Source organism: Parus major, chromosome 19 (assembly GCF_001522545.3).
Source record: "Parus major isolate Abel chromosome 19, Parus_major1.1, whole genome shotgun sequence".
Lineage (NCBI taxonomy): Eukaryota > Metazoa > Chordata > Aves > Passeriformes > Paridae > Parus > Parus major.
The window spans coordinates 9460844-9476920 of record NC_031787.1 but is presented as its reverse complement, the minus strand read 5'-3'; the positions used below and the strand labels follow the sequence as shown (position 1 = coordinate 9476920).

General features: G+C 54.5%; 1 protein-coding gene across 1 annotated transcript; it reads left to right on the top strand.

Annotated features, from left to right (window-relative positions):
• Window positions 1–184: 184 nt before the first annotated feature.
• Window positions 185–15501, top strand: CCDC92B (coiled-coil domain containing 92B). Its single transcript, XM_015647014.2, has 3 exons — window positions 185–4562; window positions 6661–6708; window positions 8266–15501. Exons 1-3 carry the CDS (start codon window positions 4118–4120, stop codon window positions 8919–8921), a joined length of 1149 nt encoding a protein of 382 aa, XP_015502500.1. The 5' UTR covers window positions 185–4117; the 3' UTR covers window positions 8922–15501.
• Window positions 15502–16077: the final 576 nt, after the last annotated feature.

The window sequence follows — 16077 nt, the reverse complement described above, 5'->3', positions numbered from 1 at the left end:
GCGGAGCGCGGCGCCGGGACCGGGCAGCGCCCCCGCCAAGCCCCGGCGTGCGGGCTGCACCGCGGGCTCCCCCGCCGGGGAGGAGGGCTGGCCCGGAGCGGCGGTGATGGCCCGGTTCAGCTCCCGGAGCAGAGCTGGATCCATAGCGAATTCCTCGGAGCCGGGAGGAGAGAGCACGGCCTTGCCTTCAGCATCCACAGCCCCCTGACAAGCCTCACTGGGGCTGTTCCTCAGGCGGTTGTGCTTAAAGAATTGTGAGAAACACAATAATTTATAATCATCATCTGTATCGATTTTATCTGTAAATAGACACTGACAGATAATGAATAGCAAACAGCACTCCAAGTGTAATTCTGCTTCTGCTGAGATCAGGGAAGGTTTCCCACTGACTTTTCCAAGGCCAGGATTTCACCTCTGGTTTTCATTCCTGGCATCGCCACTGCCTCTGTGACCTTCTGCAAGTTTCTGAGCTTCCTGCTTGCCTGATTTCCCTACATTTAAAGATACACTGGCTTAGCGGCATTGTTACAGTTTATATTCTTAGAGCTGTAAATACCAAGCACTATGGATTTCTAGCGCATATCAATGTTTATTCCTGCGTATGTTTTAACGTGATGGAGAAGGGGTTGGTGGCAGCCACAGCAGAACAAATTATCGACCTGTTCCCTCAAACGTCATGCCCTCCAACTCCCAGCTAATTTGCCATTTATGAGGAATAATAATAACACAGATAAGGGCCAGACCATGGTGTGACGGTGTGTGTAGAGAGGTACGTGGATATGCAATACTGTGTCTCCCTTTCAGATGCATCATTGGGATTGAGGGTTTTTCTTGGGTCAAAGTTTTGGGGTTCTGATTTACATTGAATAGCAGACTTAAGCAGAGTTTTGTCCTGGAAGCAAATTCTCAATCAACCTGCCTGTGCAAAGGAAATCAGCTCTTTGTAGACTTGCAATTGAATTGGTCATTGTAGCTGCTCCAAGAGGCTCCTTCAGTCATTTTGGTTTGTGAAATAAGAATTTTATAAATTTGATGAAGTTGTAAATCTCACTGGGGTTTTCCACCAGCACTTTGAAAGAAGCAGCTGAGATCAGGGCTCCCAATATGCTTGTGTCAAAAGTCATGGATGCATAGTGAAAGGACAAGGAGTGTGGAAAAAAATGTGGTTTAGAGGCAGCAGCACAGGAAGGCTCAGCAGTTGAGACCATGCCCACGGTCACTCCATGTGGGGAATTGGAGGGGACTGAGCCCAGTTCCACCTCATCAGTTCTGTCTTCAAAATCTTGGAGGATCAGCAAGGGAACCTTGTTCCTGAAAACTCTTGGTGGTGAAGCAAAGACCCATGGATGTCCAGTCTCCAAAACTGGAGAGAACGGTTTAGCCAGAGCTCTGCAGGGAGCAGGGGCCAGCTCCAGCTGTAGGTGTCACCTCTGAATAGGGGCAAACCACACTGCTCAGCTGACTGCTGTCTCTTTTGCTGCTGTGTGTGCACATGTACAACTCTCAGAAGCACAGGGCACAGAGCATCCTTCAAGCTAAAGAGGACTACTATCACTTACTCTTGGCTTTTATTATGAATAACATTTTTTTCCAGGCTTGTAACCTCAATTGTAACTCTTCAAAATCACTGAGTACACGGTTACTGTGAGAGCCTCCACCACCAGTTGTCTTGGTGTCTTAGAACCAGTCTGGACAGGAGAAGTAACAGCTACAGCAGCAAGGGAGGGATCAGAGTGGGGGCACCCAACCAAGTCCCTATTTGCTGCACTACAACCATCCTTTTGGGAGCCACACTCACCCAACTGGGACAGGAGCAGCTGGTGGGAAGGACAGCACCGGTCACCATGCTTTGGCTCTCGTGTCTGTGGCACAGGGTGAAAGTCCCTGCCATGGTTCACTGCACAGACTTTTGGTCATCACCACTGTGGGTGTTCTGAAACCCTCGGCACAGGGAGTTTTGGTGTTACCAGCTGGGAGCTGTGGTGACCCTGTACGTGTTAAATCAGCCAGCAGCTGCAGCTAATCCTTATTAACTCCCAACACTGCCCAAGGATCAAACTGTGTGAAATGACAGAAGGCACACATCAAACCAAAGGCTCAGGATGCTGCTGCCATCCCACTTGCCTTCAGGAGCAATGAAGGGAGGATACCAGCTGTTGAGAGTTTGGTTCTGAACCCCTTTGGGTAACAGGTGGACACCACCTTGGTGACAAACGCTCATCTAACAGCCCTCCAGTGAAGTCAGAGACACTCCAATACTGATGCTCCCAAAGCCTCAGGATGAGATTGCATCTTCCTTAACAGCTCTGGCTCTTGCATTGCCCGTGAGGCAATGCTGTGTGACCTGCAGAGGGGACAACATGGCCCTTCCATGGGGCTGCAAATGGTGAACAGCAGCAGCCTTGAGTCCCTGGAACCCCTGGAGAATTCTTCCCATCAGTGCTCTTGGGCAACAGCACGGCTGTTTCCAGCATTGTCCTCATTTCCAATGAAGACAGCTCCTGCCCTACTTGCCTCTGTGTACCACTCCTGCCTCCCTCCATGCCCTTAGTACTGGTGAGAGGTTCATGGCTAAACAGAACATGGTGCTCACTCCTTCATGTGGGACTTCAGATGTTCCTGCCACAAGCTGAGAGCTTGTAAAAGTTGGACAGGTAAAGCTGATTCAAACCCACTACGGATTTCCTGTTTCAGTTCTGGTGACAGGCTCCTTTTTCCGCATACACAGGAAAATTATGAAGGCTCTTTGCTTCCAAATCAGAGACAAGAAACAGATCTCAATTCCAGATTTTTTTTTTTCTTTGACTTTCTTTGAGGCTTGAAATCTATCAACTATTTTTAAAGGAAAACATTTTCATTGGTTCAAAAAAAGAGCCATTTTCTACTTAAGGGGAGAAGGGAAAGTTCAAAAGAAAATTTGCAGCCATTTCTACTAAAGACATTTCACTAGACAGAACAGAGTACTTGAAAATAGCAGTACGTGTCCCCTGGGCTTTGGCCAACCTACTTTCTGATGTTTCCTGAGATGAGGTACCACAACTCCTATCAAGAAGTTCAGCCCACCACAGCCAGGGCTGGCAGGAAGATGTACCTGTGGTGTGGTTTGCATTTCTGGTCTCTGGTAGACACCAGGTAACTCCCAGAACTCTTGCACTGGCACCAGGACATATGGCCCTCCAAAGAGGATGGCCTGGCCAGCCCCAGCCCTCTGGTACAGCTGGATTTTACACCTTCCATAAGTACAACTACAGGACAATGCACTTGGGATCATTTCCTTATCAGCAAGCTGGGTGCTCAGCTGTTCCCAACCAGCCTGCCCCCCCGTGGAGACGTTGTCACAAATCTGCAGAGCCCTGGGCAGGAACAAAGCTTTGACCTTGGGGCACTGCCAAGACCACTTACTGTGGCATTGATTTTAAACACATTCTGGTTGCAGGAATTGCAAAATGCCCTATGTGATCATTCCAGGGGGGCTGGAACAGTGAGCCACAGTGCTTCTTTGGTTCTGCAGTTTCTGTAGAGAGAAAACTCAAGTCAGATGTGGGAAGCAGCTACTGAGGGACAGGTTTGTGGCACAGCATCTCCCCACAAAATCATTTAGATTGGAAAGACCTCTCAGGTCATTGAGTCCAGCCACTCACCCAGCACTGCCAGGTTACCTTGATTTGCTGCAGCTGACCTCCTTCTGAGCTGTGTGTAGGGAGCAAGGACAGATTCCTGGGATAAAGGGCTCTTTCAGGGGTTATTTTTATCTCTCTGTGCAGCAGCACAGGTGGGCAGCTTTTGCAGCTGCCTTGCCGAGGCCATTGATGATGTGGGCATGGACCTCTAGCCCAGCTCGGCTGCCAGGCAAAGTACCAGGGAAGATGTTCCTCCTCCTGGAAGACAACATGACTCTCCTAACCATGCAGTGCTGATTGGGTTAGATAGGGCATATTGTATTTTTCATGTGCTGGATCGCTTGCTGCAGTTGCTGCTGTGTAATGTGGGGCTTGTCAAGTGAGAGCCAAAATCGTCTCTGGTGCACCTCCCACCTGGGGACAACGGGGAGAAATCCTGTCCCAGATGCATCCTACTTAGTGATAAAATATTTCCTAGGGCCAGATTCAGAACAGACATGCATGCTATGATGCCAGGGTTCATGCAGCAAGATTTTCTGCCTGTGCAGTCTCAGAGCAGGCAGGACAGCAGTCGGCCTCAGAGGCACTGGAAGGTGAGAGGGCTGAGGCCATTCCCTGGGGATCAGCTGAGCAGGGCTGCTTTGCCCACAGCCACAGTACCCATGGAGAGGGTCGAGGAGAGAAGGCACCACCCTTCACCACAGGCTCTGCCCCTCACAACGGGCTGGGGCTTGCAAGCCCAGCACACTGCTGCACGTTTGATCACCAGCCATCTCCACTCCCTGCAGGCCTGGACCGTGAATTTGGTTGCGATGGAGACCGTGTCCCTGGAGCACCAGATCCAGAGCGTGCAGCGACACATCGCTTTCCTGAAGAAGGAGCAGATGGAGCTGCTCCATGACCTGCACCTGGAGATCCTCCGGTTGCAGAAGCACTGCTCAGGTGAGCGATGGGGTGGCCCCAGCGTGTGGGAGCTGACTGCTCATGGAGCACCTTGGGCAGGAAAGCTCCATGAAAGCAGGAAAGCACGCCAGGCTGCTCACACAGGTGCTCGGCAAGATGCAGAGAAGGCGAGCGCCAGGCTACAGCTGAGGCTCAGGGCCCTGCCTGGCTGTGGCTCTGGGGTGCACAGCTCTCCCCCACTCTGCTGCGGCAGTGTCACACTCCCCTCTAGCCACCCCTGCAGCAGTGACGGATGCCCAGCCTTCTGCCACCACTGAAACTCATTCCAACTTGTGCTGCTGCTGTCATCAATAATTCAGCCATAGCTAATTACTCCTTGTCTTCCAGGCTCTCATTCTCCCAGGTTCCTGAGAAACAAAGAAATGTCTGCACTGATAAAATTGTCTCTTTTTCCCTGTCCTTTCTGAAATTTTGCTGTTCTGTTTCATTGTTTTAATGGTTTCATCTATGGCTTCTTCAGGCAGGCAAAACAGTGGGGGTCTCCTGTCCAAATCAAACTTGGGGAGTCTGTCCCCACAGGCTGAAAAGAGCCCGCTGCAAGGGTGATCTCCTCTTCCCAGTATGACCCAAGGACAGCTGTATGTGACCATGGTCCTGTCCTCCTGGGTGAGGCTGATTCTGCCAGGAGTGATGGGGGCAACCCCTGGGTAGTTTTAAGTAGACTTTGCTGACATGTGAGTGTCATTATCTGGGGGGCCGTTTGCAGGAGGGGAGTAGAGTCTATAAGTCAATTTTTCCCCACCATGGCCCTGTGGAGCCTTGCCTGCTGCCCTGGCACTGTTGTTTCCGACATTTTCACTATCCCCCTGATCTCTCTGAGCCTTTCCCTGTGGGAAAGGCTCTCCCTGCCACAGAGGTGGTTCTCAGCTGCCCCTCAGGAGTCATGAGGACGGTACTGAAGCAGATCAGTACCAGCTCCCTGGCTCCAGCACAGAAACTGGGACCCCAGGCTGTGCATCATCCCTGCACTTGCTCAGCAGGATGATGTCTTTGGAAATACGCAACTGCTCTTGCTTTCATTTGAAATATATCTGAGACTCCAAACCTATTATTTTAGCTTCAGAAAAATAGCACAATGGCCATTGATTCCCACCGGGGCAGTTGAGAGTGCTGAATGCTTTCCAGAAACTGCATTACATTCTCAGGTACTTCTGCCTTCTCACTAGATTTGTTTTCCAAGACAGACGGGCAGAGCAGCCTGAGCCAAGCATTCTGTTTCAGAAGGACGGCAGTGATGAGGATTAGAGTCAACACAAAAGCAGATTAAAAGAAAAATGTAGGGCAAAGATTAACCATTTTAACTCATTTTCAGGGGGAAAAATAGCCTCCAAACAGCTGAGTGCCACTGTTGCCACTCTCTTCCTCTGCTCAGGGCTGTTAGTGGTGGGGAGGGCTGTGCTAATTAATTCAAAAGGGACTGTTTGTAAGAGTGCAGGGTAAAGTGAACTCCAGAAGGTCCTGAGCTTCCCCTTGTGACCTGGTGCTGTAGCCTGGGGCTAGACAGCAGGCAAGCAAAGAGCAGCAGAGAGGAGGCAGCATGTTGGGGCTGAGCAGGTAGGTAGGTGCTGCAGCTTTTGAGATTTGGAAGGGATTTGGAAGCTCCACGTTGCCCTGGAGCAGGGCAGCATCCTTCTGCAGGCACACTGTGCTGGGACAAGGCCGACCCTGCTTGCGTCACGTGCAGAGGCAGCGATCAGCCTGGAGCAGTAAATTATGAAATGCTTTGGGTGACAGCTTACACTTTGGTCTATTTGCAATCCATTGCTCTGCTCTTTGTCCTGGTTTAAAGCACTAAAAACGGTTCAGCGGCTCTCGTAGAAAAAGGAAAGACATTGTCAGAGGAGCAGAACCTCCTGCAGACAATGTCTTGGCCATGAGGCTGCTTAATTTGCCAGAATTGCCTATTTTTAGCTTAGCCTGTGGCTGCTGCTCCAAGGTGGCCACACTCCCATGTGGGCTGGGCAGAGATAGCACTGCAGTCACAGTGATGTCCAGTGCCTCAAAGGGAAGAGGAAGACATGGGGAACACAGAATGGACGGGATGTTCCTCCTCAGTCCTGTTGAATTTCTCTTCCAGAGCTCACCCACGACCTGGAAATGAAAGAGATGGAGGCCCGCCAGCAAGGTAAGAGCACAGCTTTGGGCACAAGAGAAGGGGGAGCAGGTGTGGGTGCGGCCAGAGGGGACCCATCAGGGCTGCAGGGAGGGGACGTGGACCCTGCCTGCCGGGGCAGGGGGGCTGAGGGTGGGACTGGGAAGGCAGCGTGCACAGCCTGCTGGCAGCCCAATGAATGCTGGTGATGTCCGGGAGCCCTGCGGCCAGCAGAGGCTGCTCTGTGAGCTCTGTGAGCTCATCTCGCTCTGAAACTCCTCCCTGGCACTGCCCGGGCACGGCCGCTGGCACCAAGGCCCAGCCTGTGCTCTGTCCTCAGTGCCAGGGCAGCCGGTCCCTGTGTGGGTGTGGGTTGCTCTCACCGGGGCCAGTGGGGTCCCCGCCCTTGGCACCCTCACACAGTGCCATGGCTGGCTCCATGAGAATTCCAAACTCCCAGCCCCTCCCATGGAGCCAGGGGTCCCTTCTCTGCACCCATGGGCTTTGCTGGCAGAGGGCCTCTTGCCCAGCCCACGAGGTGCCATCGAGGTGTCACCAGCCACAATGCAGCCAGTCTCCTCCAGGTACCTGCCCATCCTTCAGCCTATTAGAGCTGCACAATCACTTTGCCACGTTTATGGGGCAGCACCTCATTTACGATGCCATCAAATGATTGCTCTTCTAATGCCATTCATGCAATAATTACTGCCTGAAACTGCCTCCCTAAGACCTCATTATAAAGCTGCAGAAACACTGAGGAGCTGAGGCTGTAAGTGGCTGCCAATCACATCATAAAAAGCAGATTACTGCAGAGGACGGGAGCAGGCCTGGGCAGGCCAGGGAGCACGGGCAGGTGCCAGCCTGCACCCTGTCAAGGGCTGGTGCTGGAGCAGGCAGCCAGACTGGGGTCAGGGCTGCCCACTGGGCTTGGCCCCACAACCCCAAGCTCTGAATTCCCCAAGCTGCCTGGCCATCATGCCCAGGACAGCATTCCCCAGAACCCGCTCCCCCCTCCCGGGATGGAGGCTCCTTCTCTGCTGAGCACAGCCCAACTCCTCTGTAATCCTGGATTAGCATCTCCATCCTGACTAACCAGGCTTTGGAGTCCTGGGGCTTGAGGCCAAAAGTCCCTCCAAAGTTGGGCTGGTGGTTTCACTGCACCACTTCCTTTTCTGTCCCAGCTCGTGCACTCCCCCTGCACACATTCAAAGTCACGTTTAGGGTGAAAAACCACTTACCTAGGGAAATTTTAAAACTGCAGCAAGGTAGAGGCAGCAGGTTCCATGGCAACCAGATCCTCCACCGAAACTGCCTTTTGCTTTCACCCCGCATTTGGGTGTTAATACACGGCGCCCTGCCAGCGGCCTGTGCCGGGGTTCCTGTGCCTGTGCTGGCAGTGAGCCCATACCCGGGCAGCTCACAGGGAGTACTGGATCCCAACAGCACCCGAGCAGTCTCAATGGCACTGCTGGGACAGGCTGGCACCATGCAGCGGTCAGCAGCCGCGTCCCTGTTGGGAGCGTGTGGGGCCCTGCCAGGAGCAGTGAGGCCGAGCTCCCCCTCCTGACCCCTCTGTGCCTTCACCCACAGATGTCCTGGACCGCGAGCTGGAGGAGAAGTGCCGGGCGATGGAGGCCCAGCTGCAGGAGAAGGAGAAGGACAACCTGGAGCTGCGCAAGGAGCTGCAGCACAAGGAGACGCTGGTGGCTGCGCTGCGCTCCAGCCTCCGCAGCAAGGAGCGCCGGTTCCTGGAGGAGCTGAAGCGCAGGAGCCACCGCGTCACCATCCTCGACACCGAGCTGCAGAAGCAGACGGAGGCGGCCGCCTACCTCTCGCTGCAGCTGCACGCCACGGCCCAGCGGCTGCCGGGCCCCCGGGCAGGCGGGCGGCCGCCCCCCGAGCAGCCCCCGGCCGAGGCCCGGCCCCGGCGCCGCGGCCACAGAGCGCCCGCCCGGCGCCCGCCCGGAGACGGCGCCCGGTGCAGGGACCCCGCGCAGGAGGAGCACGATGCCATGCCCGACCCAGCGCTGTTCCTGTACACACCGCGGCCGCACGGCCCGCAGCGCCCGCCGCCAGAGTCCCCCGGCCCGGCCCGCGCCACGGCCGGCGCCGCCGCGGCCTCCCGGGGCCAGCGGGGCCCCCGGCAGCCCCCGCAGGAGCCGGCGGCCAGGGCCAGGTCGGCCAAGGGCGAGCCCAGCAAGAGGCAGGGGTCCGGTGCCCACGGTGCCCCCCGGGCCCAGGAGTAGGCGGCGAGGGGACGGCGTGGGCCGACCGGCCGGAAAGGCCTGAGCCCGGTGGCAGCGGGCGGGCGCCGGCCGACTCTTTCCCCCGTGCCCTATGGAGGGGAAGGGGCAGCCGAAAGCGGAGCCCTGCACGCACCTCCCACCCACCGGCAGCCAGGGAGGATTCCTCTGCCCGAAATAGCTGGGCCGGGGACGTTATCGACAATGCTGCGGGACAGGGGAGCATCCAGCGCCCGCGCTGTGACGGGGACATGTCTGAGCGCCTGTCCGGAGCTTGCAAGGAAAGAAAGAGAGATAGATCTCATTTTGAAGTGAGATCTTCCTCCTGCTGCTGCCCTCAGAGTGGGCGCCGGGTTGCTTTCCCTGGCCCGGGTGCTGGGAGGTGGCATGCAGCAGCACCAGGCTGTGCCACACAAGACTTGGCACCGTGGGATGAGCTCAGCCTGGCCTCCAACCCGGACCATCACCGGCACCAGGCACTGGAGAGGGCCCAGGACATCACCAGGAAGGTTCTCCAGAATGCAGGCAGCTGAACGAGGTCGATCCTGTGGGTGACGGAGGGACCCCCTTCCACAAGAACAGTGCTGCTGTGCTGGCCAGGCCCTATCCCACACTCCCCTGTGCAGCAGTTTGGCTGTCTCCAACGTGGATTTCTTCCTCATCACGTTTGCATGCAGGACTTGGACAAGTCAGCTGGACAAGAGCCGAGATTGGCAGTCCTGCTGGACGCCCCCTGGCTCCTCTGCCGCTGCAGCCGGGCTCCGTGTGCTGCTGGAGCAGGGCTGCATCCTGTGCCCCCTGCACAGGGCTCTCCTTGGCACCAGCATTTTGGTTCTCAGTCAGATCCACAGTCAGGCCTGGGTTTGCTGCTGAGGGCTGAGCAGCCCCCAGTCCTCCCCCATTGCCTCCCATCCTTGCCAGCACAGCGGCCATACAGAGCTGCCTTGCCCCATTTCCAACCAAACTGTCAGCTTTACAATCCCCTCCCTGGGTGTTGTGAAACACCATTAGGAGGGGAAGGCTCTGGCGGCCAGGCAGGGCAAAGGTCTTTCTGCTCTGGTGCTGCCGGACCTGTGCTGCTCAGGGCAAGCCAAAGGGCAGGTTTCACCCTGGCATGTGGGCTGCCAGCCTGGCTGGCCCAGCGGGGACTCAGCCCCTGCCTGCAGCCAGCGCCTGCCCGGCTGGTGGGCAGCAGCCTCCCGCAGGACCCTCACTGCCTCCGCGGCTGGCGTGGGCAGGAGGGAGCTGCAGGGTGAGGTCAGACCTGATTTTCTTCCAATTCAGTTTGAAACCTCTTGAAAGACATCACCCTCATAGACTAGGGAGACTTGGCTAGCTCGTACCCACCCTCAATGTGCCCGTGCAGTCAGAGCTGTCTATTTTTGTAGTTCAATATTTATATACTGTATTAAAATGCTTTATGAGATTCACAGCAGCAGTTGCCAAGCCAGCTCTTTGGTAAAAGAGCCCCAAAGCATATGAGCTGCACTAGTGGGGCAGAAATTAGCTGCTTTTTGTACCTTTCCTTTGGCTGTTATGTTACTCGTCAGGCTTTAGAGGGCAAGACCCCTCTTGCTCTCCCAGGGCACCCCTGCGGGTTGGGACTCCCCAGCTGCTCCCGTGGTCCCTAACACACCCCTGGGTTTGGGAAAGAGCCCAGCAAAGCCACGGTGGGCAGGGTCCCCCTCACAGTGCTGCTGCAGCAGCCTGGCTTGAAGCCAAGCCAAGGTGTGCAGCTCCTGTGGCACAAAAGCTCTAGTGGGAAATTTTTGCAGTCCCTGAGGTATCTGGAGCTGCTGCCTCAGAAGTGCAGGGCCCCCTTGAGCCCCCAGCTGTCCTCACAGACTGTGGCAGCCGTGGGAGGCTGCAGGGAGCCCCAACAGGGTGCTCACAGCTGTGGCTGCAGAGCTCCACATGCCCAGCTTGTCTGTGGAGGTTCGGCAGGTGCAGGGCAGCACAGGGGGCTCTGGTAATGCCTGGCTGGGCTCTGACCACTGGGAACAGTGCATGAGGGAGAAAAGTCCTGAGCTCCCCAGCAGAATGCTTCCTGCCTGTTTCCCTCGGCACAGTGATCCAGTCAGGCTCTGCCAAGCCCCAGCTCCAGGGGGAGCTGGGTGTGCTGGGCCCTGCTGTCACCCACCCACGGGGGCAGCAATGGGAGGTTTGTCCAGTGTTGTCCACGAGCAGCCCCAGGGCTCCAGCATCACAGTTCCAGGAGTGTCATGCCCTGGAGGTGCAACCGACCTCTGGAAATCGCTGTTTCTCTCAGGTTCTGAGAGGTTCTGCTTGCGGATTTGTCTCTGCTCTGTTAGGATGAAAGAGGCAATGCCTGTCCCTGTGTGCTTGGCTGTTGCTGCAGCTGTGGTGTGCACAGCTGTTTCCCATCCTTCCCAGACAATCCTGATAGACACGGTATGTTGCATTTTTATTACAAACTCCTTCATGAGATCATGGTGTTTATGACTGACCTGAGCATTGAAAAGTGGAGGGAGAAGTATGATCCTTCTCCTATGTAAATACCTTCCTAGCAATCATCATCCGTAGTGCCTAGTATGTAAATGAAGCAACTCTGTCTGAGCTTCAGGGCCCTTTCCTCTCCACCAGTAATTAGCAGCTTGCTCAATGAGTTGATCTCATTCCCAGTCCCCCATGCCTGTCCCACCCCAGGTGCTCCTGGTGCAGGCAGGCAGCCGGGCAGGTCTGGAGCCCCGGGCTGAGCAGGCAGAGCCTCTTGCAGCCAAGGGGGTTCCCAGAGGGATGGAGAGTGAGCACCCCAGTTCCCCCCTTCATGCCAATGTAATGTGCTTGGAAATGAGTCGTCAGGGTGAGCCCTGCACTTTTCCTTGGGCACATTTGCCTTGGAGCAGGAAGGATCAGCTCCTGCGTGCTGTACCTGCTTCAGTCACTGCTGCTTTTCTGGGGGGGGAGGGAAGCTCTAGAGATACTATATATACAATTACATATATATATATATATATATATACACACACATACATGCACTTGTTTTGAAGGGAAAACACTGTATGATTGTAATAGAAATAATGTTGAGATAAACTATTTTAATCTTTGTATTTATATAAAATGATCAAAGAGATCAAAATGATAAAAAAAATCAAAAAGACAGTATTCCTATTTTTTACTGAGAGAGCTGCTGGAGCCTCTGGGAGCCTGAGAGCCACTGGGGCCCAGGCAGGGCCTGCCCTCCCCTCCTGGAGTGGGAAGCTGTCATAGGCTCCCCTCTTGCACTGTAAGCTAGCCCTTAGCCCGAAAGGTGTAACAGGGATCTGTGGGTGCGTTTAGTCCGTGCTCTGCGCTCCTCGGGAATCCAAAGGGCACACACAGCTCCTACCTGACAGCACAGACAGGAGTGCAACCGCCAGCACCAACGTGCTCAGGATGGAACAGGCAGTGTTTGATGTTGACTTGTAAAGCTTAATGATTAGACTGGAAATGGAAGCATAGCAATAACGTTCGGTTGTTAAACAACGTCTTGTGTGTGTAAACCACCACGTGCTGAGAGTCTGTCTACAGACTAACAGCCGGGCTCCTCTCCTCTGCACCTCCTTTCACTCTGTAGCTCTGCAGAGGCTTATGGATGTCATGTGTTTGGTTTGCTAATATCTCTTTTCCTATTATTATTATTATTATTTTTTTTCCTAATGCTATCTAAGAAAGTGATGTCTCAAATGCACCTTGCAGCAGGTGTGAGGTGAGAAGTGGATGGAGGGAAGATGCACCCACTGCACTCACTGTGGCAGAGACAGTCCTGGCAATGGGGCGTTTTCCTTCTTGACCCCGTTAACTAAAAAGCCATATTTTCTGAATGTGTTTGCTGGGGCTAATTTAAGCGCTCCCAGCCATGTCCTTCCCATCCCCACTAGGTTCCCAACCTTCCCACTGCTGCATGGCTTTGTGCTGAGACAGTCTGAACAGGGGCCAGGCCCTGCTGCTTCCCAGGGGGAAGCTTTCTGTGAATTGCAAGCAAAGGCAGGTTCATGGCTCAGCTGATGGGTGCTCTGGAGGGACTGAGGGTGGCTCTTTCCTGGCTGCGCAGGAGAGGTAGCAGTGACACAGCTAGAAACTTCATCCAGCCTGAAGCAGCTGGAGCCAGCAGTGTGAAGGGATTGCTCTGCTTTTCCCAAGTTCTCCCCAAGCTCTCCACACTAGGAAGGTAAATCAGCAGCACAAGGGACTTAAATTTTTGGGGGTTAGGTGAACTAGCTCCTGCTGCCCCAAGGAAGCCACACCATCCTTCCTTTTTCCTAGAACACCAGCCCTCACGTCCCAGCAGCCCTGATGAGCCAGTCTAGCTGTGGTGACTCCTTGGTGCACACCCGTTCTTGTCACCCTCTTGCACTGTCAGCACCTGGCTGCCAAGTCCTACAGGGAGTGCAACAGGATGGGAGAGAACTCCCTTACGCCTCTGGGTTGCCTCATGCAGGCATCCAAGATCTGTAGATAAGATCAGCAGTGCTGGAGTGCTGGGCTGGGTGAGCAGGAGGAGCTCAGGATCGATGAGCACAGCAGCTGTGGAGGAGCCAGCAGACACCACGGCCTGTTAAAGCACAAGGATCAAAGCACTGTGTCCCCTCACCGTCAGAGCTGCCCTTTGCTCCCCAGGGATCCGTTTCTGCTTCTGTGTCCTCCTTGCCAGCTCTGGCCCTGCAGGGACACTGCTGTCCCAGCCCCATGAAGGGATGGTGCCTCTGGGCAGGACATGGAGGGTGACACTTGGAACTGCCACCACATCTGATTCCTTCATCTCACCCTCCCTCTCCTCACACCTTCAGGCAGGAATTCAGGGGAGTGAAGCTGCTGGTGTGTGAGAGGTGCACCCAACCCACACCCAGACGGTGCCTCGTCCTCCCTGGCCAGGGTGTGGTTATGCCTGCTGGCTCTTCCCAATAGATTTTAGTCATCTTGCAGCTTCCAAGAAAGCTCCCCTTTCCTGTTGTTGCAATTATCACAGAAATTAGACTATCAGGCCCTGGGAATGCCCCAAATCTTTGCATGTCTGAAGCAGCAGACCCTTTCTGCCCAGGGGCTGTGGGTACAGCACTGAGCTGCAGCCCCCTGAGCCCTGCAGGGACGAGCACTGTCTATATGTTTCAAAGTCACTGTCACCCACTGGGGTGGGGACATCACCTCTGCCTGGCCAGAGCCGTGCTGAGACCCCTGGGAGGGCTCTGGCAGAGGGATGGGGGAGCAGCACTTCTGGTCTCAGCTTCCCTGGTCCCAGAGCAGCTGTGGTTTTGTTGGAGGAAAAATATTGTCCTTGGCTGACTTGACAAAGCTCAGTGAGAACAATAAACGCCTGTGCCTCGTGCTGGGGAGTGCCGCCGCAGAGGGACAGATGCCAAAGGTTTGACACTGCTCTGCTTTATTTGAATGTTCATTTTGCTACATGTCACCATTATTTGCCAGGATGATATTCATGTTGACTTTGCTTTTTAACCAAGTGCTTTTCAAAATGTGTTAACACCCAAGAGACTAGAGTATGGAGCTATACTTTAGAAGCTGTTGTAATATGCCTTTTTCTTAATAAAGAGACTGAAATCTGCAGAGGGTGGTACTGTCCTACCCCAGAATGCAGGACCTCTAGCCACAAACCAGAAGCATCTCTGTCTCCATCCCAGGACTGGCTCCTACCTCACTCCCCCAGAACTCTTCCAGAGCTCTGGGGAGTCCTCAGAGTGACACCCCAATTCTTACAGGGGCCCGCAGGTAGATAGATGGAGGGATCATTATCAGGATCTGGAGTGTGGGGGCAAGGGGGAATGGCTTCCCGCTGCCAGAGGCCAGGGTTAGATGGGATATTGGGAAGATTCTTCCTTGTGAGGGTGGGGAGGGCCTGGCACAGGTTGCCCAGAGAAGCTGTGGCTGCCCCATTCTTGGAACCATTCAAGGCTAGATTGGACAGTGACACAGAGAAACAGGAAATAAATTCTTCAATCAATTTATTCACTTAGAAAGTTGACATTATTCAGCACTGGGTACATGGGGGATTGTTCCACCTACCATGTATATGGCAATTATCAAAACTTTTAACAATTTATACATTTTAACAAACAAAGGAATTAGTGTTCATTGGCTACATGTTCCCTTATTAATTAGTATTCTGTATTGGTTAATGGTTCTCCACTTCCCATGCTGATTAGTTGTTCTCTTCTTTTGGGTCAGTTGATTTATAGCATCAGTGGTCTGTGGGTTGATGGCCATGGACACCCCACCCCTCACTGGCCAGAATTACGTTTTACCCATTTGGAGCTGATTTCAACACAATGACTGTGTTAGTTTTATTAGTTATTCCTTATCTTGGGAGTCATGCTAAATGTCCTTGTGGCCCATAAATTCTGCACTCTTTGTGCCCATTATTAGTGGTATTCCTCCCAAGCTATGTTAACCTCTTCCCCCAGGTCTTAGATCACTGAATCATGTCAAGCCCTAAACTGTTTTTCTAACACATGGACATCACTTACAGCTTGCTTCTTAGCTGCTATCTGTTTAATGGATTAAATATCCCTTCTTTTTGATTAGGCTTCAAAGTTACAAAGATCAAACATTAAAGAACATCCTTTCTTAAGAAAGTTTGTTTGGTTTGAATTTTTGTTTTGTTTTGGTTGGAGTTTTTTGGCTGGGTTTTATTGGGGTTTTTTACCTATCATCAACCATTATTTGCTACAATTAAAGATTTTCCCAACATTTCCCCCCACGGCTGCAGTTTCAAGAAATGGAACCTGCTCGGTACCAACGGGGCTTGGAGCAGCCTGCACTATGAGAGAGTGTCCGTGCCCACGGCAGGGCAGTGGCTCCGTTCCGTCCCGAACCGTGCCCCGCTCCCTTCTGCCGCAGGGGCGGCCGGGGCTCCGTGCGGGGCAGCCCCGCTCCGCCCGTGCCCCCGTGCCGGGCTCCACGGGGCCGGCACACGCCGCTCCCGGCTCGGCCGGCGCGGTGTCATCCCGGCGACCTCTGGGAAGGACGCAGGCGGCCGGCGGCTTCCCCGGGGTTTGGGGGGGCTCTCCCTGGGTCGTACCCGTGGAGCCGGGCGGGCCGGCCGGCCCCGGGCTGTCGGTGCTGTCGGTGCTGTCGGTGCTGGCCTGGGGAAGACCCGCCGGAGGCGCCGGGCCCGCACGTGCGCGGGGTGCGGCGGGCGCGGCCC

Bases quoted from the DNA above. Each gene is read 5' to 3' on its own strand.
- CCDC92B (XM_015647014.2), top strand. From the start codon at position 4,118: ATGCATGCTATGATGCCAGGGTTCATGCAGCAAGATTTTCTGCCTGTG. The intron at 4,563-6,660 runs GTGAGCGATGGG...TTTCTCTTCCAG, and splicing joins GTTGCAGAAGCACTGCTCAG to AGCTCACCCACGACCTGGAA. The intron at 6,709-8,265 runs GTAAGAGCACAG...CTTCACCCACAG, and splicing joins GATGGAGGCCCGCCAGCAAG to ATGTCCTGGACCGCGAGCTG.